Source organism: Diabrotica undecimpunctata, chromosome 2, assembly GCF_040954645.1.
Source record: "Diabrotica undecimpunctata isolate CICGRU chromosome 2, icDiaUnde3, whole genome shotgun sequence".
Taxonomy (NCBI): domain Eukaryota; kingdom Metazoa; phylum Arthropoda; class Insecta; order Coleoptera; family Chrysomelidae; genus Diabrotica; species Diabrotica undecimpunctata.
The window spans coordinates 180,497,870-180,523,165 of record NC_092804.1 but is presented as its reverse complement, the minus strand read 5'-3'; the positions used below and the strand labels follow the sequence as shown (position 1 = coordinate 180,523,165).

Here is a 25,296-nt window from a genome sequence, read left to right as displayed (position 1 = left end):
TTTGATATTATTTTTTAAAAATAGAAATTTTGTTTCTAATTTCTTTACATTTCCTTTCTTTATTTACTCTCTGTTTTGTTTTATTATTATTCTTCTAAAAATAGGTAGTACTAAATTTTCTCCGAACGTTAAAATGACACGATGTTCATAATTATATAAGAAAAGGAACAATTTAATTGAATTATTGGAAAATCAAAATATAAAAATATTAATTTAATATTTTTACTAAATAGACACTTAATCTCAAGGTCGTGATGCAAACTCCACGTTGGGCGCCAATTTTATAAAAAGAGAACACCGAAAACGAAGATCTTTTATTAATTTTAAACTTTGTAGAGCATATTCAAGTGTTGTCCTGTTTGTTTTTTGTGTCTCAATAACATGAGTAAAATAGTCAGTTAGAGTTTCTTTGTCAGTCTGATTAGACTTCCTTACCATAAAATAGTTTATTTTTATGTATTTTCCAAACTTTCATGGACTTTTTGTTAACGTACTAATTTTTTCGCAGATTTTGCCGACAGAACCTGTATTCCTTGCCAGCCCAACTGCGCAGGTTGTCAGGATCGCCCAGACCATTGTACCAGCTGTGATCACCACTTATTATTATTCCAAAATAGATGTTTAGCTTCATGTCCCCTTAGCACTTTCGAGACTGACGACTATGGGTAAGCAAATAAGTGTTTTAATTTAAAGTTTTGAAAGTTTTTAGTAAAGATACAAATCCGAACTTTAACAGAAACAAAATTGGAACCGAAATAGAACAGAACATTTTTTGAATGTCACATAAAATATTTTTATCGCAAATAAACGCTTTAAATGCCAATGTATTACTATTTATATAATAAAAATTTATGTCAGACATCGTGTTGGGGTATTCTCGATTAACAGGATGGTCCAGAATAAAAGAAACGAAGGAGTAATAATGGAGGAAATGCATTATTTGATAGCAGGTGCATTTTTAACATTAAGTAGTTAAGAGAATAACGATCATTGATATCACCCTATTGCTTACGCAGCAGAAGCGTGGCGTTAATAATCATAACACCTTACATTTTGAAATATAAAACAATATTAAACAATAGTAAATATTTGTGTAATGCACAATTTTGACCCAAATAACTATTGATGACAATGATAGTGAAAATGAGTGAAATTGAGTAACTAAAAAATAAAATTTTGACCATTTTTACAGCTCTCTCGTTGGTAATTAACCAATTAATATTTTTTTTATATTATAAATTTCTTCCTTAATCGTAATAATATTATTTTCCAGTTGTGCATCATGTCACGAATCGTGCGAGACCTGTACAGGATCAAACAGTTCTCAGTGCATTTCCTGTCCCAGCGGGAGGTTCTGGCACGAAGGACGATGCATAAAGGAATGTCCGGCCCACCATTATGCTGATTCGCAGCGCAAAGAGTGCATAGAGTGCCCGCCGGGTTGCAGCGAATGTAACAAAACAACGTGTATCTCGTGTTTGGACGATTGGAAGGTGAACAGCAAGGGACGATGCGTCTCGCAAAACAGCGATAAGTGCGATGTTGGTGAGTACCTTTTATATTTGCACAACAGGTCGATCGAATATTACGAAAAGAAGAATATAAAAATAATTTTAGTGTAACGGGAAAATTAAACTTAAAGTGAAACCTAAAAACGTGAAAATTCGAATCTTATTGACTGCAAAAAACACCTGTTCTAGATATATACGGATTTGATTGTGATTAATTAAAGAGTCGGGGTAGTACGAGGTTTTTAGTTTTGCATAATAGATGCTTAGAGGGCGCCACCAATAAAACTTTCTGACACAATTGTAACCTCAATCTTTTATTGAGGACCTTGGGTTATTCTCATCCTCGTCTTTAAGATACTTAACACTTTTGTCAAGCTTAGATATTGTTAGAAATGTTCTATAGGTTACCAATTCCTTTAGATATTTATAAATACAAAAAGTAAAGGAAAGTGGCCTAATATTGGATACTTTTTTCTACTGCTACTGCTACTTTTTACCAAAAAAGAATTCTAATTTTGTTTTGTTCTTAGTAATTTATTGGTATAACTATCTATTATGTTCTGGTAGGATTTAAATAACTCTAAAAGATACTTGTAGGTGATAATAAAATGTTAATAAAAAAACCCAAATTCGACAGCTTACAAAATATTCGATTAATATTGGATAGGGTACCCGATATTAGGGAAAAGCTTTATTTCATGTACATGTACAATGTAACAATATATTTGTTATTTTGGTGATTACAAAATAACAATTTTATTTCAATAAATGGTATTTATTATTTTAAAAGGTACAAAAATAATTAATACAAGTTAATAGTGACTATCCATCCATACAAAATTCGCAAATAAAATTAATGTTGCCTTCAGCTCCACCGCAAGCTTCATGACACCATCTGTAGCATTTGCAGCAGCGTATCCATTGTTGTCCAGTTTTGTCGGAAGAAAAAAGTTCAAGGCAGTAGATGCATTACACATACTCTTGTTCTTGATCCATGTCATCTTGAGAGTCAACAAACGGTATTTCTTGCTCAGACTCTGATGAATCTGAAGAAACGACTTCTGTTTTCCTTATGTTTTTGGATTTAATTTTTTGCTTGGTTTGTGATTGCTTGTTTTCAGCGTTTATGATTTTTTTTTTTTTTACTTTCTTTAACTTTCTGTATGTATTAGAGTCAAAGTTTACCACTTTTTTAACACCGCTTGCAATTTTAGGCAATAGTGCTTCTTCAAAAGCTTTTTTATAAGGCGTTCCACTAATTAAAGCAGCTGCACCAGAATTATTTCGTTTAATTCCTGATGAACCAGGTAAAACAGGCAAAGGTTTTAAGTCAGTTGGTTTTACAAAATTGCTTATTACATCAATCCTGGTAGTTATTCCACCAGATTGAACAGAAACGTCCTGTAGAATTATAATGTGCTTGGGCTTCTCAATAGTATTTGGAGATTTATTTTGGTTGTTACTATTACCATCAACAAGAGAAATTTCTAAGTTTTAATGGATTGCAAAATCTTGGTCACGAAACAAATCTCTATCAAATTTTTTTTTCTTTTAAGCCTAGAACTTAAGTATGCTTGTGTTGAACAGCTGTTATACCGGACTCGTTAACATTATAAATCCTGCTTGGATTAAATTTTATCTTTTTTAGTTCTGGTTCCAGAATATCATAAAATTTCTTAAGATTTTCTTTAGTAAATCCTTTGATTCTAGCAACAGATACACCTTTTGGCGTTCGGAAAGAAGTAGTCTTGTTACACCTTAAAAAATTCCTTAGCCATTTTCTCCCAGTAGTAGCCTTTCGAGTGAGAAAATGGATGTGGCAAATTGTTGGAAAAAGCCAACTGAAACGCTAAACCTCCTTAACATAAAACATAAAACCTTCTTTCAAATTCCAAGCAATATTCAACCAACTCTTCTTCTAATGCTTCGGGAGGAACTAGCTTACGACCAAAAGTTGATTTTTCGAGGTATTCCAGTGGATTTTTTTCTTACAACAATATTCTAATGTAGCTTTTGGTATGTCGTATGCTTTCGCTGCTTTCAAATATCCCATCTCCTTATTGAGTAGGGCCGAAATTGCAGAGGTCATATTTGCTTTATTCCATTGTTTCCTTTTTTTATAGGACGTTCTGTAATAAAAACCTTCCCCAGTATGGATACATAAAAAACGTTCCTTATATTGGATATCCAATATTGAGAATACTTCTATGTCCAATATTAGGCACATTTCTGAATTACAAGATAAACAGACAAAGATTTCATGACTAAAACTACGTAAATATGTCAACCTTAACATTCAATAAACTATCCATTAAAAACATTTAAATTTCTTACCTTATTTGAAATATTTTCAGCACTAAAATGAGGTGAACTCAAAAAATGTAGGGATGTGCGTTTCAATAAATTTGCAAGTATGCTAAGTTGGTCGATCTTTAGATTCTACAGCGAGCTCTACGTAAAGTTTTGAATCATAGTCTAGACATCTGTGGATAGATGGCACCTATTAGATAGATAGAGATAATAGATAGGCGCTATCCTAATAGTAGGCGACTTTCCTCTACCCTCTTTACATATAAGTAAATTAAAATTATTTTAGTATTTATTTGGCAATGACGCCAAGAATAGGCGGGCTTAACCGTTTAACAACGCTGCGAGGAGGAAACGGAAAAAGATTGTAAAATTATTGTAATAATAAATCTCCATGACCATTGTGCAACTACTTAAAATCAAAATAAAACCTAGCCTAATCCAATCTAATAACAGGTAATCTCATCTAACTCTAAGATACCATAAAACGATACAGTTAAATATAATATGATACTTATGAGTTAAACTAAAACACCGTGCACAGAAAATTGAAATCACTTAATTAGTATTTTCGAGAGAAACAGTATTTTTAACCCAGATATTACTACCGTCCTTTTAAAAGGCAGTGTAAATTATGCGTAATTTAGGTTAGTACAGCTACCAACTGATAGATGGCTCTAGATGGAGTGTTTTCAAGAGCCAGCATTCGACAAGTTTTAACGATTTTAGTGCGCGCACATGCTGTAATTGTGAGGTTATCTGTGTAAATTGCCAGGTTTTGGACTACAAAATAGATGCTTATAATTGGAGGTAAGTCTAGAATTAAAAAACTGTTATTTCACGGCATTGGCATGTGGATTATTGTATAATAGGGACTTATGTACGTATATTCTTGGCTCGAATAGTTGTCACGTTGTTTCAAAGGCTCGCCGCTTGAGATTTCATTTTGTTCTTTTAAAAGGACGGTAGTAATTAGTACTACCAACGTGCGAATTGTTTCAGGAGGCCTCTCAAATTGCATGAGCTATTAGAAGAGCTTGATTCTGATGAAATCCCAGTCCCTCCAGATGGTTTGATCATATTTCCCCCAGAAAATGCAAATGATGATGTCACCGATTGCGACTCCGGCGATGAAGAACTAACTACAATAAATAATTTACCGGGTAGTCAGTTGAGAACCGATGTAGAACTTGTTTTTGACAACGCGACTGAATTACCACAAGATTCTGTGAATTCCAGCCTACCAGAACAAGATTCGGATGATGACAATATACCATTGGCTTTGTTTCTTTCCAAGGAAAAGCTGCCCCATCAATTAGAGAAGAGAATATCTGCACACTGGATTCAAGGAGACTTGTATCAACACCCTGATTGTACTTACTGGAAAACTCAATTTGGACCGAAAATGACTCAGTCGCCGATGGAAATTTTCAATTTGTTTTGTGATGATGAAGTCATCAATTTGGTTACCGAATACACTAACATCTACGCAGGACAAAGAAATCTTTTGAACGACATTACTCAAAATGAGATTCGATGTTTTATAGGCGTTCTTGTATTGAGTGGTTATGTGGTTGTGCCGAAAAGGTACATGTACTGGGAAAATCGTGACGAATCGCACAACGCAATGGTGGTAGCTGCTATATCTAGGGATACATTTTCCTACATAATGAAAGTTTTGCATGTTTGCAATAACTTGTCATTAGATAAATTTGATAGATTTGCCAAGATGCGACCCCTGTTCGAAGTAATAAACAAAAAATTTATACAATTTTCCCCTTTAGAACATCACAGCATAGATGAGGCAATGGTTCCGTATTTTGGTCGCCATCCCACAAAACAATTCATCAGGGGAAAACCAATCCGTTGGGGGTACAAAATGTGGGTAGGAGCCCTTCGTCTGGGATACATAGTTTGGTTTTCTCCTTACCAAGGTAATTCCACTACAATACCTGAACAATATAAAGTCCTTGGATTGGGTGCATCAGTAGTTCTATCCTATGCAGACAGATTGAATGAAGTATGGCCTCAAAGGCGATTCCATCTTATTTTTGATAATTATTTTACTTCTATTCATTTACTGCATGAGCTAAAACAAAGAGGCATATTTGGTACAGGCACTGTAAGGGAAAATCGCACCATGAAATGCCCTTTACCCTGTTCATCTATTATGAAAAAAACTGAACGTGGTAAATACGAGTATCGTCCTGATAAAAATACAGGAATAGTGGTTTGCCGCTGGCATGATAATAATATCGTTTCTATTGCTTCCAATTTTGTACCTAATGCCTTGCTTCTCTGTAAAGAGATTTTCACAAGCAGAGAAAAAACATATTCAAGTTCCTCAACCAAATATTGTTAGAATATACAATAACTTCATGGGTGGCGTTGATCGCAGTGACCAGAACATCAGTTTATGTCGAGTGTGCATAAGAGGAAAGAAATGGTATTTTCCCCTTTTTGCTCATTGCGTTGATATGGCTATTCAAAATGCGTGGCAGATTCACAAAACTCAAGACGGTAAACTGGATCAACTTGAATTTAGAAGATCTATTGCAACTAATATTTTGGAAACTTTTAAAAAAGAAACAAAACGCGGACCTTCTAAGCGGAATTCGAATTCGGTAGCCAATCAAGATATGACGGTATTAACCACTTGGTTCTTTATCAAGAAAAGCAATCGCGATGTGGATATTGTCACAAAAAAGTCCAGTTTTTGTGTGAAAAGTGCAAAATACCTTTACATCCAAAATTTTGTTTTAAATCCTTTCATTCTTTGTAAATTGATACTAATAAAATATATATGATATCTGGTACCGTATATTACTACCGTCCTTTTAAAAGAACATGTCAAAACTTGACAGGTATCGTCATAAACAAATATATGATTGTGTTTTTTGGTTCCATATGCTATAATTTCCATGAAAATTCGAAATTAATTCAAAATGTTAACAATAAAAGTTTCAGTAATATCTGGGTTAAACTGTGGCAACATTAGTAAAAATAAATGCAATACGCATGCGTACATCCTCGACAGAACTTGTCGTGGACTACATATTTTAAAAAATACAGAGAAACTAGAGTCGTCCGTGGAAAATATCATAATGTGAAAAGTAAATAAAACTCATTCCATTGTTGAAGTTTGAAAATAAATCGTTTCTTGAGGATGCAGAGAATACGAAGAATGTTTAATTGAGATAAAAATTATTTTGGTAATAAAACGCTTCAGATCTCTTACTTATTCCACCGTGTCGGCAATATTATCAGCACTTTTTATCCTATTTATTATCTTGTTTATCTGTCAAAAAACCGAACTTTTTTACGTATTATCACCTCGTTTTTGTTTTTAGATCAATACTACGACAGCGGCCTATGTAAACCATGCCATTCCACTTGCGACTCTTGCGACGGACCTACAGAAAAAGCCTGTATATCCTGTGCCAGTCCGTTGATCCTTCAGGGTACTAAGTGTGTAGGAAAATGTGACAAAGGTTTCTACAACGAAAAAGACAACCAAGTTTGCGAGCCATGCCTACACGCATGCGCAAGATGCGTGGCGAAAACAAATTGTACAGAATGTAGAAGCGGACTACAGGTAAATTAAAATTTCGTCATACTTAAACCACGTGTAAAAATGTAGTAAATTTATAGACGTCTATAAAAATGTAAACTTTCTTTTTTAGTTACAAAGCGGAGAATGTCTCACTACCTGCGCTGCTGGCTACTACAGCGACAAAGGTATGTGTTTGAGGTGTTACATGAGCTGCAAGACGTGCAGTGGTCCAGGAACAGATCAGTGTGTGAGCTGTCCTAATGGCTGGCAGTTGCTATCTGGGGAATGCCGACCCGATTGTCCAGAGGGATACTATAAGACGGAGTATGGCTGCCAGAAGTGCCATTATTCTTGCAGGAATTGTCCAGGTAAGTTACTATATAGATGTAGGCATGCCAACATGGAAGTACAGTATAATTTTCGATAAGGTCCTTAAGAGATTTCACAATGTTAATTTTGTTGTAGGTTGCAAAATGCAAGAGGGCAAGAGGAAAATAAACGTAGAAGCTCTTCTTCTATCCGCCCAACCAGTTTCTACTTTACAGATAGTGAACCCGTTCAATTTTATTACAGGAATAGCAATAATAGCATGTCTGTGTGTCATTATACTTTTTATCACCATATTCATCATACTGCAGGTAAGAATAGAGTGAAGACAGGTATGAAATATGACTAAAAATCCTTAAAAACATTTACTAAATGTTTAGTCAATTTTTTTTAATAATTCACCATAGTTATTCGCTGTCAGTTTATTAAATCAATTAAAATAGTTTAGTATGTATGTGTATGAGTATATGGATATTGTGGAACTTTGACTTTCAACTCACTGATTCAACTTTGACTCACTGACTGTATCTGAGCCCCGAAGGAAATTCACAGATCCAGAAAACTACTGTTGCCACCCATGAAACAGGACATCGAGCCAATTTATACCCAGTAAGGGGGTAAACTGTTTTTGAGATTCTATAACTGTTACAGGCAATATTAAATTGTTCTTATCCAATTCAACTTTGACCTTACATTCACCAATAGCTCTAATGTCTTCTCCTGAAACTTCATTCAGCTTATAATTTACTGGAATTAATTTTACCTGCTCACCAAAAATTATTTTATAACCATTTCGGATATTACTGATTTACATGCTCCAGTATCTATCTCGAAATCAATAAACAACTCACCATTAATTAAAAATTTTTATTTTTTTGATGCTGAAGCTTCACCTTTTAAATTATTTAACTTTCATAAGTCTTCATTGACTTTATTACACTAAAACGAAATGTTATTTTCACTCGCTTCTACATCTATGGTAAATGAATTCCAGTTCTTGTTTAGACATAATTTCTTAACATGTTCAACCTTAGAACAATTATAATATTTTCACCTAAATGCTGAAAAATTTACTTTCTCATGCTTCCTTCCACACTTATGATATCTTACCTTATAACTGATAAACTGCTGAAAATGGTTAAAACTAGATTTTTGTAGGATATTGACACCATTACTGCTTGTGTTAGCTAAATTCCTAACTTGTTTTTGAGCTACTGCTTACGCTTGGGCTATTTTATACGGATGAACAAACGTAAGACCTACTTCTGCATGCAACTTTTTCTGAATGTTTTCAGCGAGACCTTCATATTTTTGTCTACAATATTTACTGTGAATAGGTGTTTTACTCTTTCTAATTATGAAATGAAATCTTGCTCGCCTCTTTCCTTAAATTAGTTAATATTTCCTATTAGTGCCGTGTCTTCTTCCTTGGATTCCAATGTATAGGCAAAAACAAGGTTATGTCACCCTAACCATAGTGTTACAGAAGGCTCAACACAATTACTTGTCACCGATCGCTAACAGACGCAAGTGAAACTGCAGAATGTGAGAAAAGGGGCAAGGGAAACTTTGACAGAATGTGAAAGAGGTAAAGAATGCCAGAGAAAAGAAATAATATTTAGATAATTGCAAAAGTCATATTTGAGAACTTGCAAGAAAAATAAAGTAATATAGATTGCAAGAAATGTGTAAGGGAGGTAATAAGGCATAATGAGTAATAAAGTCTGGAATAAAATAGGCCAGAGGGTGAAATAAAATCTGAGAGTGAAGGGGAGGCCAAGTTAGAGGTACAAAAACACAGTAACAAGGAATAAAAACGAAAAATATCAAATAGAGTCAAAATATACGAGAAAATTTTATATAGAGCGTAACGTAAGGGCATGAAAAGTGCTTATTGGACTGTAGAATGTGAGGAAAAGTGTAAGAGAAACTTTTTAAGTTTGCCATATACTTTAAGTAAGATATTTAATTATTTTCAAAAGTAAATTCAAGAAAAATAAGGTAAAATAAATTGCAAGAAGTAGGTATGTAGGATAGGTAATGAGACATAATGAGGAATCAGTAACGAATAAAGTAGACCAAAGAGTGAAATAAAGTCTGAGAGCGAAGAAGATGTCAAATAAGAGATATACAATACAGTAACAGAAAAAATACGGAAAAAGTGGAATAGGGTCAAAATATACGAGAAAATTTGAGGTAGAGCCTAAGATAAGGACGAAAAAAGTGAATTGGAGTGGCGTGTAGAATGAGTGGGTGAAATAGAGCCAAATAAAGTGCCAGTAGAGCCTAAACAGAGAGAAATCTGATGATGTGTGAAAAAATAATAGTGAACGCTAGTAAAAACAGATTTAGAGAATTTTTTTGATAAAATTAGAAGTGCAATAAAAACTAAATTGTAGTTTAGTTGTAAAAGCATATCTCTTATCATCTTTTTTTTCAGAAGAGCACCATCCACGCCCAACAGAGAGGCTACAGCAAAGTGTCAATAAAGAAACCGAAGGTGACGTGTAACTACAACGTGGTGTCTGTGAGTGATGCAGACTCGAGCGATTCCGACAGTTCAGATGGACAGAAGCTCATAACCCCCAAACCGGAACGGACTGCTTGTTGAGACGAAAAACAAGTTAAAACCAAGATCGAACAAAGATTTAGACTAAACAATTTTAAGATATAGTGTAAATAATTGAAACAAAGGAAAAATCTGTCTTCATTGGATTGTGCTGTGGATGTATACGAGAGATATTTAGTTGGTTAAGAGGAAATAGGTGCGATGTTTAAGAAAATAACCGAAACCACATTATTTTACACATTATTTTACTGAAATGTGGCGTTTTTGAGTGTATATTGTATTTTAAAAACCGCATTCTTGAAAAATAATAAACGTTTACTGCCAGTGCAATATATTTTCGAGCTCAAATTTTTTTATATACATTTACTTTCTTTAAATATTGCTTAGATTTTTGTTTTTAATATATTTAATTGTCTGTTTGATCTTTTATATTTTTTTTAAGGAATAATGAAACTCAATTAAAAGGATAAAAAATTTTAGACAAAGTATTAGTTTTTAAAAACCTGGTTACTCCAGATCTGTTTCCTCTTGACGTGTTTGCATGTAAACGAATGTAACCGCGCCTATGTATTGATGTACATATGAATATTGAAAAATATTGTACCAGAAACCCATACATTTTTTTTAAATATTGGTGTTACGTAGTTTTATCGAAAGAAAACGAAAGATTATCACGAATTGTAAAAGTAAGATTGTCATTTATTTAATACATGCCAGATCTTAGTACACAGTTGACAATTGTCAAAACATACTTTCTAATTATCAAAATATTTACTAATAGTCAAAACAAAGATCCTGTTTTTCAAAATATTTGTAAAATTTGTAATTGTAAGGCACACATGCAAACTTTCTAACTGTTTAAAAATTATCAAAATACAACCGCAAACTGATAAAATATAGCAGATAACCTCAAAATATTTGAAAAATGTTAAAATACAGTTGCTATAGTTTATTTTTATGAACGAGAGAGTAATTAGCATAATTTTAACTGGTAGCTCCGACCACTCCATGGGCGTGCTCAAGATAAATTGAAAAATTACTTTGAATAATTGTAAAAAATAAATGAATTATTTCAGTGTTATAAAGTGTTATGTGTATGTAAACAAAAGTGACCTCTTTTATCACACACTATATTAGAACTGACTGGCCTACATTAAAAAGGGTTTTAAAAAATTCACATTTTTTTTAATTTTTAAAAATTACAAAAGAGAAAAAGAGTTTTTAAAACCGTCTAAGGTATGTTAAATAGATGAATAAAAATATTAATATAAAACTTACAGCTACTTGTTACAAATCCAAATCAGATTCAGAAGATGAACTTTCAGAACCAAGATTTATAATAACTGGCTCGATCATTTTATCAGTAATATTGTCCAGCTTCCACATTTTTTCCTCTTCTTTAATAGTGTGATTTACTGCCTTTTCCCGGTTTTCAGGTTTTACATTATTTACGGCCTCCAAAAACAACTGTTTAACATCATGAATTTTAAAAGTGGTATTTTTTCTTGAAACTTCACTCTTTATCTGTGCCCATACCAGTTTAATCGGGTATAATTCACAATGATATGGTGGGGATCTAAGTACTGTCATTCCCCGATTTTTGGCAATTTCATCAATTTCGTATTTTTTAAATTTTTCTTTATGAATGGCACACAACGAATAAAGTTCCTTTCTTATAGATCCGGGATGGTACGTAATATTTTTTGAACTCAGCCAATTCTGCAAGTCTTTTTTTAACCACTTGGTTGTGGGCAGTCCTTCTATAAGTCTGGAGTGATAACTTGCATTATCCATTACTATTACACAGTTCTTAGGAAGAAGATCTATCATTTGTTCGAACCATTCTTGAAAGACATCAGCGTTCATGTCTTCATGGTAGTCACCGGTACGAGTTGATTCAAAAGTTAATAAACCACCTTCAACAAAACCGTCTGAACTGCCAATGTGTACTATTATCAGCCTGCGTCCCTTTCCTGATGGTGGGTTTAAACCAGTAGATAAGTTATTTACAAAAGCGTGCCTTTGACTTGTAACAGTTTCATCCTGCCAAAATTTATTTGGTGTATGACCCTCGTTGATCCATGTTTCATCAAGATAAAATATTTTTCTTTTTTGGTTTCTCATTTCCTTTATGGTTCTTAGAAAATGTCTTCTCCATATGACAATATCGCTTCTTTCTAATAAAATAGACTTTCTGGGATTCTTTTTCCAGCGGAAGCCTATTTCTTTTAAAAGTTTCCATAACGTACTTCGACTCATTTCTGGGTAATCCTTATCATCTCGAACTGAGACAAGAACTTTATCCAATGTTGGAAATTCTTGTCTAAAGAAGAATTCATGCACTTTCCGTCGAAGTCCTTCTTTAAAATGATATTCTATTTGAAATTTTGGTTTCCCTGGAGCATTACGTGGCATTTGAAAACTACCACATTTCTCTTCTTTAATAACTCTGTAAATCGTAGATTTCCCAACACCAAGTGTACTGCTAACTAACTCAACGGTCTCATCAACACTTTCACATAAACGTTTGTCTGTAAATGATTTAAAACAATTAAATATTAATGTTTTTTCATTAACTGTTAGAGGACCAATTTTTCGGCGTTTACACGGCACTTCCAAATTTTCCATAACACTAGTATACACAATAAACTGCACCTTGCAACTGAAGTACCTACTTTTAGTGAACTGTTAAGAATTTTGAATACGCCACTTGGACCTTCCTATATACAAAATGGAAAAACCCACTATCACATTTTCTGTGGAATAAGTTTAGAAGGTAATTATCTAGTCAATTACTGTCGTAGATTCCTGGAATTAAAGAATTAAATGTTTGATTGTTGAAACCCTTACTTCGTGGAATGCACTCATTTCAGATAAAATAAAACGTTTTATTTTATCTAAAGAATTAAACTTTATTTTGCAAATAGGCAAAGAATTAAACTTTATTTTGCAAATAGATAAAATAAAACGTTCTATTTTATCTAAAGAATTAAACTTTATTTTGCAAATAGGTAGGTACTTATTAAACTTTTATTGGTTATATATAACCAATAAAATAAACATCTTACATTTCTTGCAAATTCATTAGTACCTGTTAACCTCCATCACTCCGACACTGGCAACCTTATTTAGGGATTAGTAACCCTCACAACTATTGTATTCTATTCTGCTCCAACCTTTATACCTGGTGGTCATACTCAATTTAAAATTGTTTTCCTATATACTTCTGTAAACTTGTTGACAAATATCTGTTTTTCATTGAGTCACCCGTATCAACAGTTTAGGGATTTGCATATATAATTTATTGTTTTATTACTCTCTTATACATAAAAATACACTATAATAGTCAATTTACATTAACAAACTTTCTAACTATTTAAAAACCATTAAGATACGACCACAAACTGACAAAATAGAGCAGATAGTGCCAAAAATATTAAGAAACCACAATTCCTGAGTTGAAAAAAAAAAGATTCAAATCTTAAAATATTTGATAACTGTTAAAATATTGATACTAGTTGTCAAAATACAGTAATTAACTGTCAAAATACTATAAAACCTTCCAACCGTCCTTTGAAAACCATTAATATAAAGTGCATACTGTCAAATATTTAGTAGCTGTCAAAACACAATTGCTGAATGTTAAAATGTAGACTGTCAAGTATCAAAGTAGGTACATGGGAATTGTTAAAATATATTAAGAGCAAAATGCAGTTACAAATTGTCAAAATGGCACAATTAACTGTTAAAATATAGCACATGGTGATTTAGAAACGGTAAAAGTACAGTTTGAATTGTTTAATGGGAGTTATTTTGTAGTGTCTGACCTACGATTCTTTTGGTTCAATTGTTCCTTTAGATGTAATTTTGGAGGTTATTTATGATTTTTTCGCTACGTGGTATAAATTTTAGTATATCTCCAGGTATTTCTCGTTTTATCGATAAAGCAACATAACACAAAACGGATTGTATCAATGAAGACAGCTCAATGTAAAGAAAAAAAGTAAATTTTAAGAAGCGAAACTAAAGTGCTCTTGATATTTCATGTCGTAATAAATATAGTTATTTTTAAATGTACACTTTGTATATAATCAAAATAGGTAATTGTTTCAAAGTTATTTATGAAATTTTACCATTTGTACATCCCAAATTCGTATGTTGTTGTGTAATTTCGGTGATATAGGTGGTCCAAACTGGTATGTCCTCTTGCACTGTTGTTTTACGGGAGGTAAGATTTAGCACAGCCAAATATTGTATCGGTGGATCAACAACTGCGCCCTTTTCCATTTCCTTTTCATAAATGAAGAATTTTGTAGTATTTTCTCAAAAACGAACACGTTCAATCAAGTCTTGGCCACTCTACTCACATTTTATAACTGATATATTGTCCATCGTACTTGATTTCCTTGTTCTGATACGACTTCCCTTCTAAAGAAACATTTTCTCTTTGTTCTTATTGTTCTTAGACTATTTTACTATTACCTTTCAGTTTATTTTTCATAAGCAGTGTAATTTCATTTACGTTATCCTCCGCACATTCCATGTTTATTATTTATAAAACAAAACAATACAATTGTTGACCCACTGACAAAAAGACAGTTTCTCATGGCTTATCTTAGACAGACCACCTCTCTATTTTTACCTTTTATATATTTTATTATCTAGGATACACAAGAGATCGGGTTTTTATTTCTAAATATAGATAAAAATGATAAAAATCTAGTCTACAACATTTTAAATTTAATAAACAGTGTCCTAGCTTAAAAAACAAATTGCTTTATATTTTATACAGATTGGTTTTGAATTTAATTTGAGAAATTTTGAATAAATTAATTTTAAATGTGACTGACTGCTTGTTTTATTTGCCCTATACCAAACGAAACACAATACAAAATTTACCACGTTTGTTTAACAATCGACAATTTTTAAGCTTCTGTATCAGGAAAGCAGAAGACTCAAAAGATTCGTGTACTTGGCAAGTACACAATTATTTGCCTACTTTGCAAGTATACGAGCTTTGCGATTGTGATGACAGGGCGCTCACACGACATGTACTATTGTTAAGTACACGAGCGTTAACAGATATGGCAAGTATACGCATCAATGGTGTGACAGGCAATATGGATAGAGGTCGTCCGGATCATCTCGTTATATCATTAAATAAAAGTCAAAACAGGTACGTGTATCAAAACAGAATTGTAGATACAGAAACTGAAAAAAAAATCAACAATTTTTAAAATTTTTATGAAATTATTTATAAATTGACAATTTTTAAGATTTTGTATTAGGAGAACAGAAGATGCAAAGAATTAGTCCGTAGGATCTACTTAATCGAAATGCTTTAAAAATCGACAATTTTTAAGATTTTGGATTAGAAGAATAAGATGGATCTACTTAATCGAAATGCTTTATAAATTGACAATTTTTAAGATTTTGGATTAGGAGAGCAGAAGACGCAATCCGTAGATGGATCTACTTAATCGAAATGCTTTATAAATTGACAATTTTTAAGATTTTGGATTAGGAGAGCAGAAGACGCAATCTGTAGATGGATCTACTTAATCGAAATGCTTTATAAATTGACAATTTTTAAGATTTTGTATTAGAAGAATAGAAAATGCAAAGGATTAGTCCGTAGGATCTACTTAATCGAATGCTTTAAAAATCGACAATTTTAAGATTTTGTATTAGGAGAGAAGACGCAAAGAGTTAGTCTTGTAACTTAATCGAAATGCTTTAAAAATCGACAATGTTTAAGATTTTGTCTTAGGAGAGCAGAAGACACAAAGAGTTAGTCTGTAGATGGATCTACTTAATCCAAATGCTTTAAAAATCGACAATTCTTAAGATTTTGTCTTAGGAGAGCAGAATACGCAAAGAGTTAGTCTGTAGATGGATCTACTTAATCGAAATGCTTTATAAATTGACAATTTTGAAGATTTTTTATCAGGAGAACAGAAGACGCAAAAGGTTAGTCCGTAGAAGAAACTACTTAATCGAAATGCTTTATGAATCGACAATTTTTAAGATTTTTATTAGGAGAGCAGAAGTCGCAAAGGTTAGTGGGTAGATGGATCTCTACTTAACAGAAACGCTTTAAAAATTGACAATTTTTAAGATTTTTTTATTAGGAGAGCAGAAGTCGCAACCGAACCGCTTTAAAAATCGGCAATTTTTAAGATTTTTTATTACGAGAGCAGATGTCGCAAAGGGTTAGTGGGTAGATGGATCTACTTAACCTAAATGCTTTTAAAACCGACAATTTTGTATTAGGAGAGCTGAAGTCGCAAAGGGTTAGTGGGTACATGGATCTACTTAACCGAAATGGGTTATTCCATAGATGGATCTACGTAAATGGTGAAATTGTAAAAAAAAGACAAAATAAAGAAACAGTAATTTTTATTTAGAACAATTTAATACATTTAAATAAATTTTCATTGGGTTTCTTTAAGGACATGTTTCTGTCTCTCGGGTATGAATGGTACTTCTCCAGGTTTGGAGTGAGCCCGTCTGTTAGCCTCCCTCTTCTTCTGTTTCTGCTTAATGGTATGAATTTCTCTCTGCGCGTTGTAGATGTGTTTTGGAACCTGTCTGTGTCTAGCAATTCTCTTTACCTCAGGATGACTAGCGAATTTTTCTTTCAGGGCGTCGCTATATCGCAGGGCAGCCTTTTCTCTCGGTCGTAACTAAAAATTAGATAACAATTCATAAGCAACTATTGAAAAAAGTACACAAAAATATATAAAACTTTCTACAGAAAGAAAGAGTTGAAGATTTATGACTTTTTTAAGAAAAGTAAGAGAAAAATTGGAAAAGGTTTCTCAGATAAGACTTTTGTTGGTACAATAAAACGAACTGTACTTACTGGTCCTAATTTTTCTGACGCCCTGGCTTTCCAGATCCTGATATTCATCTCGTCAGATCCACTCAGAATATATTTATTATCTAATGACCACAAGACACATGTCAATCGTTGCATCCTCTTCGTATGGTATATCTCTCTCGAATGTCCTAAAAATATTATAAAAAGATTAATTAGGCTGCAAGTGGCAACAGTGTTCAGGTGATTTTGGCTTCGTAATAAAATTCAAATGATTGAGGAGTTAATAAGTTAGAAAATTTAACAGAGTTCATAAATAAATGTTAAAAAGCTAGGGCGTGAAGTTGATAGTAGCAAATTAAAGCAAAAGCATAATAAGTCAAGTAAGATTGAACCGTTTTAGCAAATTTTAATAAACTAATAATTCTGTGAAAACCAGTTTTAGAAGCAAATGCTTCTATCTATTGATATCGTAATTTTAATGTTTTCTTGAAATAGCTGCTACAGATGAAGAAACAAAACGCAAGAGAAGAGATCAGGAATCAGGATGAATATTTGAAAGTGAAATGACAAAGCAAACACCTTCTAAAAATGTCATGGATAGAAAGGAGAGGCCATGATTAAAATTGTTCAAAATTTATTGGACAAAAATGAATGAAAACAAATAGAAAGTAAAAAACAACAAAAAAAGAAGTAAAACAATTCAAGACAGAATGGAACAATTGGAGAAAACAAGTAAAAACAAAAGTTTGATTATATCGGGATTAAAAATAAATACAAATGATTATAAGAAACTAAAAGAAAGCAAGGTATGACACCGAAACGGCAAAGAAAAGGAATACGCACAAAATTGGGACACGGAATGTAAGAAGTACTTATGAACATTAATGACATGAATGTGAAAGTTGGAAAATAGGCAATATATAGAAGAATAACAGGGAAACGAAGATTGTATAAAGAATCAAATACAAAAAAGGTAAATCAAATTTACTACAGAGGCTTAATCATAAAGACATGTATAAGGTATACTTTTTCCAATGTCAATTTGCCAAGCGTCGGCTTTTAAGATTCTTTGATGTCAATGCCGACCATTGGCGTGGAAATTAAGAAAAGGGATCAGTTCATCAAACGCATATTTCAAGAAAAATTATATAATTTTTATTAATTTTTACATAATTATATTCAGGAAAATTTCTCAATTTTTGGGCAGAAATTGTTTAAACAATTTTTTAAACAAATTCAAAATATCACCTTTTGTGCTCCAAGAAATATTTTTTAGGTTTTTGGGTGACTCTAAATAAGATCTATGTCATTTTTCTCAAAAGTTAATAGTTTTGGAGATATAGGCGATTTAAAATCCGAAAAATACGATACCTAATATGCATTTTCGAGGCTTGAAAAATATGTAAATGAGTATTTTTGAGATTCAAGAGTATCTAAACTAAAGTCTCAACATTGATTTTGGTGAGAAATCGGGGCAATATTTTCCGTAGCAGAAAAAGGTGATCTTTTGAATTTGAATTGTTTCCGGCATAAATGTCCGGCACCCTTCAACCTTCGATTTGTTTAAACGGGGCATTTTTGAATAGGACTCTTCAAAGGTCTATTTATAATGTTATAAATAGACACATATAACTATCAAATAATTAATACAACACATAATGTAATTTCAAAAATTTTTTCAACTATAACACACCTTACAGTAAATATTAATCAAATAAACAACTACTACGTCAACACCATGGAACTAATCATCTTCACAAAAGTCAATTAATAACATTCGATATTTGATAGTTCTAGTACTTAACCTTAATGACATTTACCGAACTAAACGTTGTGTCTGTTTTATTTTTAATTCGAATTGTATTTGTTTCCTATATTTTAATTTGTAATCAACATCAACTACATTCAACATTATTCCAACAAAAAAATTTTTACTTGATGGTATTAAAATAAATCGCACTGCCATTAACCTCAATTAAGTAAGTATATAAACAACAAACTATTATTAAATTATATTTTACCATGTTTTAAATAATTGTAGCTCTCATCTGATGATGCCAATGAAAATTGGCGAAATATAATGAATTGTTAAACAGAGTACACTTGGCTTTTAATCAGCTGTATACCCAATTAACCTCAACCCCTTTTATATATATATATATATATATATATATATATATATATATATATATTTAGATAAGATTTAATTTTCTTTTTTTAAACTTTATAGATTTCTTCAAGTCTAGAATAAAGTTATATGTACCAAAACAACTTCTTATTTATTTAAAAGTGCATATGAAAATTGTATAATTTGTATGTTAAATTTGTATGAAAATCTGTAATTTCATGGATTTCATTATATGGATTTAAGACACTTTGGAAATAAGATCTTCAATTGTAGTCAGGATTCTAAAACGGACAGTTGGCTGTCCCGAGATGCATCAATTGTAGATTTATGATCAAGATTACAAATAATACTGAAAAACTAAAATTGCGAATTTTGTCATGAAATTTGGTATGTGCGGTTACAATAAGTGGAACAACTTTTCCAAATAAGTTTTTCCGATTTCTCTAACGCGAAGCAAAATATCGAAAATTTACCCTGTTTGTGGATTCGCAGTAAGCCGCGTTTAAAATTAAAATTTCAGATCACTATCTTAAAAAAATGTGCACTATCAACATGTATGACTGTGCAAAATTTTAAATCTGTATGTATTTTGATAGCTGATATATAGAGGTGTTTTCATCTTAAATGTGACACACTGTATAATAATGAATACTAGTGTTCAAGATGCATCGCGATAGCTGTAAAGAAATTAATTAGAAGGACTAAAAAGAATCGTCAGAGTCTTCTGAAGTCGAATCGTTCCCAGGTTGGATAACTATTGGTGCTATTGCCGGTAAAACAGGATATTCGTTTTCTATTTTTAAAACATGAGCTTCGCAATTTTTTCACACATCGCTATTAATGCCACTAATTACTTCTCGAATATTCTCAATGGCCACTGCGCTTAATGTTAGTGACTGATTATATGTTCGCAATCGTTTTTTTACGGTACCCCAAACCATTCCAATTGGATTAAAAATGCAATAGTATGGGGGTAATCGCAAAAGAGTATGGCCGTGCCTGCTGCAAATGGTGTCAATAACGTATTCGTTTTTAAAATTCCGACTTTTGATCATTCTAATTAATTCTTTCTTTACTGGAATCTTTTTAGGAACAGTGATGTTTTTAAGTTGCATAAATTTTAAAATTTCGTCCTTTTTCGTGTTATTATTAGGTATTTTATTTAATATGCGAGACTGATACGACGCATTATCCATAACAATCACTGAATTCGGCGGAATATTGGGCAAGAGTTGTTCAACAAACCACTTTTCAAATAAATCGGCTGTCATATCTTCGTGATAATCGGCAGAAGACTTTGTTATATTTTTGGCCGACAATAGCAATGCATTAAATACAAAACCATCTTTGCTTCCGGCATGAAGAATAATAACACGTTTTCCTCGTGAACACGGTGTATTTAACGCACACTTGTTTGTGTTGTCAACCCAGCCGTACTTGACAACATCATGCGTATCGAACCAGGTTTCGTCTAAATAGATTATGTTTCTGTTTGAATTACGATACTCTTTTATTTTACTCAAATATTCTCGTCGAAGTTCAACAATACGCCGAGATTCCATTATTACCATTCGATTATCTAATTTCTTATATTTAAATCCACAACTTATCAAAATCTCGCGCAGTGTTTCCAAAGATGTATAATTATATTCAGGGAAATCTCTCAATTTTTCACGAATCAGTTCTAAAGTAGGCACTCTATTTTCTTTGTAAAAATTGTAAACTGTTCGCTGAATAACGTCTTTTGCAGCAGTGTCAATCCTACCCAATTTTTTATTTGGTCGCTTTCGTTTTAAGGAATGATCTGTAACAGTGCCTAATTTAATAATTGTATATATCGTCTTATACCCGATTTTTGTTAATATATGAATTCTCGAAACAATTGCATTATCAGCCATCCCAATATTTTCTTTTTTCAAACACTCATACATATTTAAAATTATTCTTTGGGATTGTACGTGCAAATCTTTATTTTTTAATTCCGGGCTGTCATTAAAATAATTGTCATTATTTATTGATAACACAGAAGTTGATGCATCTTGATCATTCGTTTCAAACGGTCTCCAAAATGCCATTCTAGAAAAATATAATATTACTTATAATTATATCTTATACCTTATAAACCTCCGCCTGTGTTATCTGGTTGCAAAAAGGAATATTTTAGGGTGTCACATATCCAGACACACAGGTGTTCATTACGATTTATCGCTTTGCGCTGCGCTGTTGTCATAATGCATGAGTTTAAAATTACTGAATGTAACTTTAATATAACATATTAATATATCTGCAATTTTTCATGTTTCCAGGTAAGGTATAAAATCAATGAAATTTGGAAAAAAATAATACAATTCTTGTAACCGTTTTTGAGAACTTGGATTCTTAAAAGATGTCTGATTTCTTAAAAGTCGATCATTATATCTATAAGAGTATTACCGCTAAATTCACCAACATGGCAACGTCAAGATAGATCGAAGGTCCAAATTCTCTCCAGACTACAATGTTGCCGATATTCGAAAATTACTTAGAGCATAAGTAATATATAAACGTTCACGGTTGCTTTAATTCATTAGTGAAGAGTCCATGGAAATATTAGTACCTAGTTAATTAATTTATAGATATATTTTTTGGGAATATGTTCATATCATTTTTTAAGAGTGTCGTTCGTTGACTAGCAATTAAATAATAACGAATAGAGAATAGAGAATATTTTTTAAATATAACCTTAGGAATTTTAGGAAATATGTCTGACAACCTTGATTTGAAAGGCGGTCTCTTTAATACCAGAATGTGACATGTTTATGTTGGAAAATTATTAGTGGATGTACTATAACAGAGACTTCCCTGATGGAAGTAATAAAAAAATGATAAAAAAGTAAAAGACTGGATAGATCATGTCCTAATAGGAGGGGTAGATACCAACAGTGACCATACACTAGTAATAGCAAAATTAAAATAAGAATTACCAATAATTCCAAAACCTGTTAGGAACAGATTAAATTACCAATTATAGTGCCTTCAAAACAAACAGGTAGTAAACAGATTAGAAGAAGAAATCAAAAGCAGGTTAGAAAATCCAGTCAAGCAGGACATAGAAGAAAAATTACAGACCATATAGACAGCCATGTCAGAAGTAGAAGAAAAGTGTATAGGAAGAATGCATATAAAGAGACAATGAAGAATTCGTTCGATGTAGAATATAGGAATGCTTTGGCAAGAAGAAACAGGGCAAAAGTAAAAAAAAAGGTAGAAGAAATATGACAGTTTCAAGTGCACGGAAATAACGAAGATTTTGGAAGCCAGGGACCTAGCAGGTCCAATAGCACTGTTGTATATATAATTAGGCCAGTGATGATTTAATTGTTGTAACTGGCAGTTTGAATCGTAAGCTAACATGAGTGTGTTATATGTTTTTAGATCAGAATATGATAGTAAAGAGTGATATGTTCCCATCAGCTAGAATACCAATTAATTACTTAAAACAAACTCACCTTTACCAGCTTCGAATATCCTAATTGATTTATCATAACTTCCAGAAACAAATTCTTTACCAGTAGGGGCATAATCAACATATGTGACAGCTCCAACATGATCCACATGAACATTTGTAGGTCGTCTTAAGTAACGGGAATCAAATGTGTATAAACTAAAAATAGAACAATACAAAAAATTAGTTTACTCAGAAAAAATTCAAATTAGAGTAATATTCTGTTAAAACAAGTTATTTGATTCATTCTGACTTTATTTAATTCGGAAACCCTATAGGAAGATGAAATGCTAGTACAAAACATTATAAATTTCTATATTACTAGACTTACTTGTAATCCTCATTTGCACATGTAAAAATATAAGGTTCCATTGGATTCCAAGCCACCTTATTAGTTCTAAGTTTCATAATAACCTTCCTCAGTGGAAATTTTTCTCTCATATCATATAGAATGACACTTCTGTCGCTGGCACATGTTGAAAGAATGTTTGTTTCTACTGGATTGAAGGTGATATCATGTAAACTGTCCACTCCCCATTCAATTGTTCTTGTAGGTTCATTCCTAGATTCTTCCCAAAGCTGACAGATTTCTCCACATGTTGCAAAGATTGGTTTTTTCTGATGGTGAGCAATACCTACAATTATAATTTAGTATATTTTTGTGTAACAAATAACAAATTCGAAATAACATAGAACATAAGTAAATCAATATTAAATTGCTTACCTGATATCATTGTTTTGCTTAAGATTGTATTAACAGGTTCCTCTTCTTCTCCAAATTGGGGAATAAGAGATTTCCATGTTTTGATTGATTTGTCATCACCTATTAAAAAAAATAACATTAATTATTAGGATTTTGCATTTTTAGCATGAAATGTTTGTATAGGTAAAGAGAAAGAGTAGTTTGTCGTTATAAAGAAACAAGATTGTGTATTACTATAATGTAAAACTTATTACTTGGACAAAAATATTGTAAAACAGCAGTGATATCATGTACTCACCAACAGTAATGAAGTGTTCACCTTTAGGTGTATACACTATACCCCTAACAATGCCATCATGAGCAACAAATTCTCTTAAACAAATCTTTCGTGGCAGATCCCATACCCTAACTTCCCCATCAAATGCCCCACTTATCAAAACAGACAGTTTAGCAGGATGCTTTGCAATGCTGGAAACACCATCTCTATGCCCATCCAAATTTCCTAAAAAGGGCTTGGCGAACATTTTATCTAACTTAACAGCATTTAGAGCTCTTGTGTATTCTCTAGCAGCTTCGAAGGGGTGTAATGCAGGATCATAATTTCTTTGAACTAAAAAATGTACAGGTTATTGTCATATACAATTATGTGTGACTTTATTATAAATTACCTTTGTGTATTTCGAGCTTTGTTTCTCGTAAATATTCGTCCGGGTTTCTACTAATCACTTTCACCTTCATTTTTTCTAATTCTTCATATATTTTTTAAAGATTTTAAACATCAAACCAGTAAACATAACCACATGTTCAGTGATTGCCACGAAGTTAGCTGTTTTCAACTTCTTTTCCTTATGTGCGTAACCACAGAACTACGAACACAGTGTTCGTAGTTCTCTGGCGTGACTCTTGTTGTTTGCAGCTACAAGTGCAACTAGTCGGCAGTAGATGGCAGCGTTGATTTTGTAATTCAGAATTTGAGTGAAGGAAGAATCTACAAGATGTCGCTATAAAATTAAAATTCTCTAATGTGTAAAAATATTTAAAAACTGAAATGATTATTGAAATGAAGTGGAAAAGAAGGAAGATAAATTATATTTGTTTATTAATTAATAAATATGTATTTAAAACAACTTTATAAAAGTTTTTAATCATTGTATGAATTTATACCTACACAATTAGACTGTATATTGTAATGATTTTGTGTTTCTGGTAGATAGAAGTATATTGTCAATAAATATTTGTTATTTTTATCTTATTAACATTTATTTTTAGTTGATATATAAATCTGAAGATCGTGAGATAATAGGTGTAAAATTCTAAACCTGTTGTTCTTCTACTTTTTTTACATTTTAAATCCTGTTTGTCTTTCCTACAGCTTTGGAGCTTCTTCATATATTTTGTCTTCATGTAATAAATATTGCATCCTTTTAATCTTTTTTTTTCAGTTTCAGTTATGATTAATTTTGTTTTACTGAACTTATAGGAACATCATCTTTATGTTATTGTTTCTTAATTTTGTAATTTACGGTTATAATAATAGTAAAATAGGTGTTAGCTAATACATATTTTAGGATTTTATTGTCAGTTAACTGATTAAGCTACTATAACTTCTAGTATATACCTTATAAACAAAATCGTAGTAAGTTTATGTCTAATGTTTAAAATATTTCTAAAATCAATAAGTTGGTGCTCCTTCTGCCTTTGTTGTATTAATAAATGCATTATTAGCATTTCTGGTAATATTTATGAAAGCACCGCCTTTACCTTTTTAAAAATCTTGTTCGGCTCATAATCTTACCGGCTATTTAGTTCTTGTCATTTTGGTGAAATGTTTTTTTTTAAACTAAAATATTTTTTACGTACCTACCTATTTGATGTTAGCTAAGGTTATTTC

The 25,296-nt window shown here is 32.0% G+C and overlaps 2 protein-coding genes across 6 annotated transcripts in view; one reads left to right on the top strand and one right to left on the bottom strand.

Moving 5' to 3' along the window:
• The window catches only part of LOC140435296 (furin-like protease 2), a 1,428,549-nt gene extending 1,413,437 nt beyond the window's left edge, over positions 1 to 15,112 (top strand). For 4 of the 5 annotated variants that reach the window (XM_072524126.1, XM_072524123.1, XM_072524125.1 and 1 more), the window contains 6 exons: positions 509 to 665; positions 1,274 to 1,545; positions 7,169 to 7,413; positions 7,502 to 7,739; positions 7,837 to 8,009; positions 10,139 to 15,112. In XM_072524126.1, coding sequence (XP_072380227.1) covers positions 509 to 665; positions 1,274 to 1,545; positions 7,169 to 7,413; positions 7,502 to 7,739; positions 7,837 to 8,009; positions 10,139 to 10,309 — 1,256 coding nt within the window. In that variant the 3' untranslated portion in view covers positions 10,310 to 15,112. The remainder of the gene's footprint in view (positions 1 to 508; positions 666 to 1,273; positions 1,546 to 7,168; positions 7,414 to 7,501; positions 7,740 to 7,836; positions 8,010 to 10,138) is intronic. The other variant, XM_072524127.1, reaches the window with a different exon arrangement.
• A 1,537-nt stretch (positions 15,113 to 16,649) lies between these two features.
• LOC140433600 (DDB1- and CUL4-associated factor 13) lies at positions 16,650 to 24,250 on the bottom strand. Its single transcript, XM_072521583.1, has 7 exons — positions 24,074 to 24,250; positions 23,704 to 24,015; positions 23,427 to 23,525; positions 23,034 to 23,337; positions 22,707 to 22,861; positions 17,133 to 17,278; positions 16,650 to 16,953 (listed from the first exon to the last, which is right to left on the bottom strand). Exons 1-7 carry the CDS (start codon positions 24,141 to 24,143, stop codon positions 16,702 to 16,704), a joined length of 1,338 nt encoding a protein of 445 aa, XP_072377684.1. The 5' UTR covers positions 24,144 to 24,250; the 3' UTR covers positions 16,650 to 16,701.
• Between the last annotated feature and the right edge of the window lie 1,046 nt (positions 24,251 to 25,296).

Coding starts and splice junctions, on each gene's coding strand:
- LOC140433600 (XM_072521583.1), bottom strand. CDS start 24,143: ATGAAGGTGAAAGTGATTAGTAGAAACCCGGACGAATATTTACGAGAA. Junction 22,862..23,033: donor TGTGCAAATGAGGATTACAA/GTAAGTCTAGTA, acceptor TTCTATTTTTAG/TTTATACACATTTGATTCCC. Junction 16,954..17,132: donor CGTCAGAAAAATTAGGACCA/GTAAGTACAGTT, acceptor TCTAATTTTTAG/TTACGACCGAGAGAAAAGGC.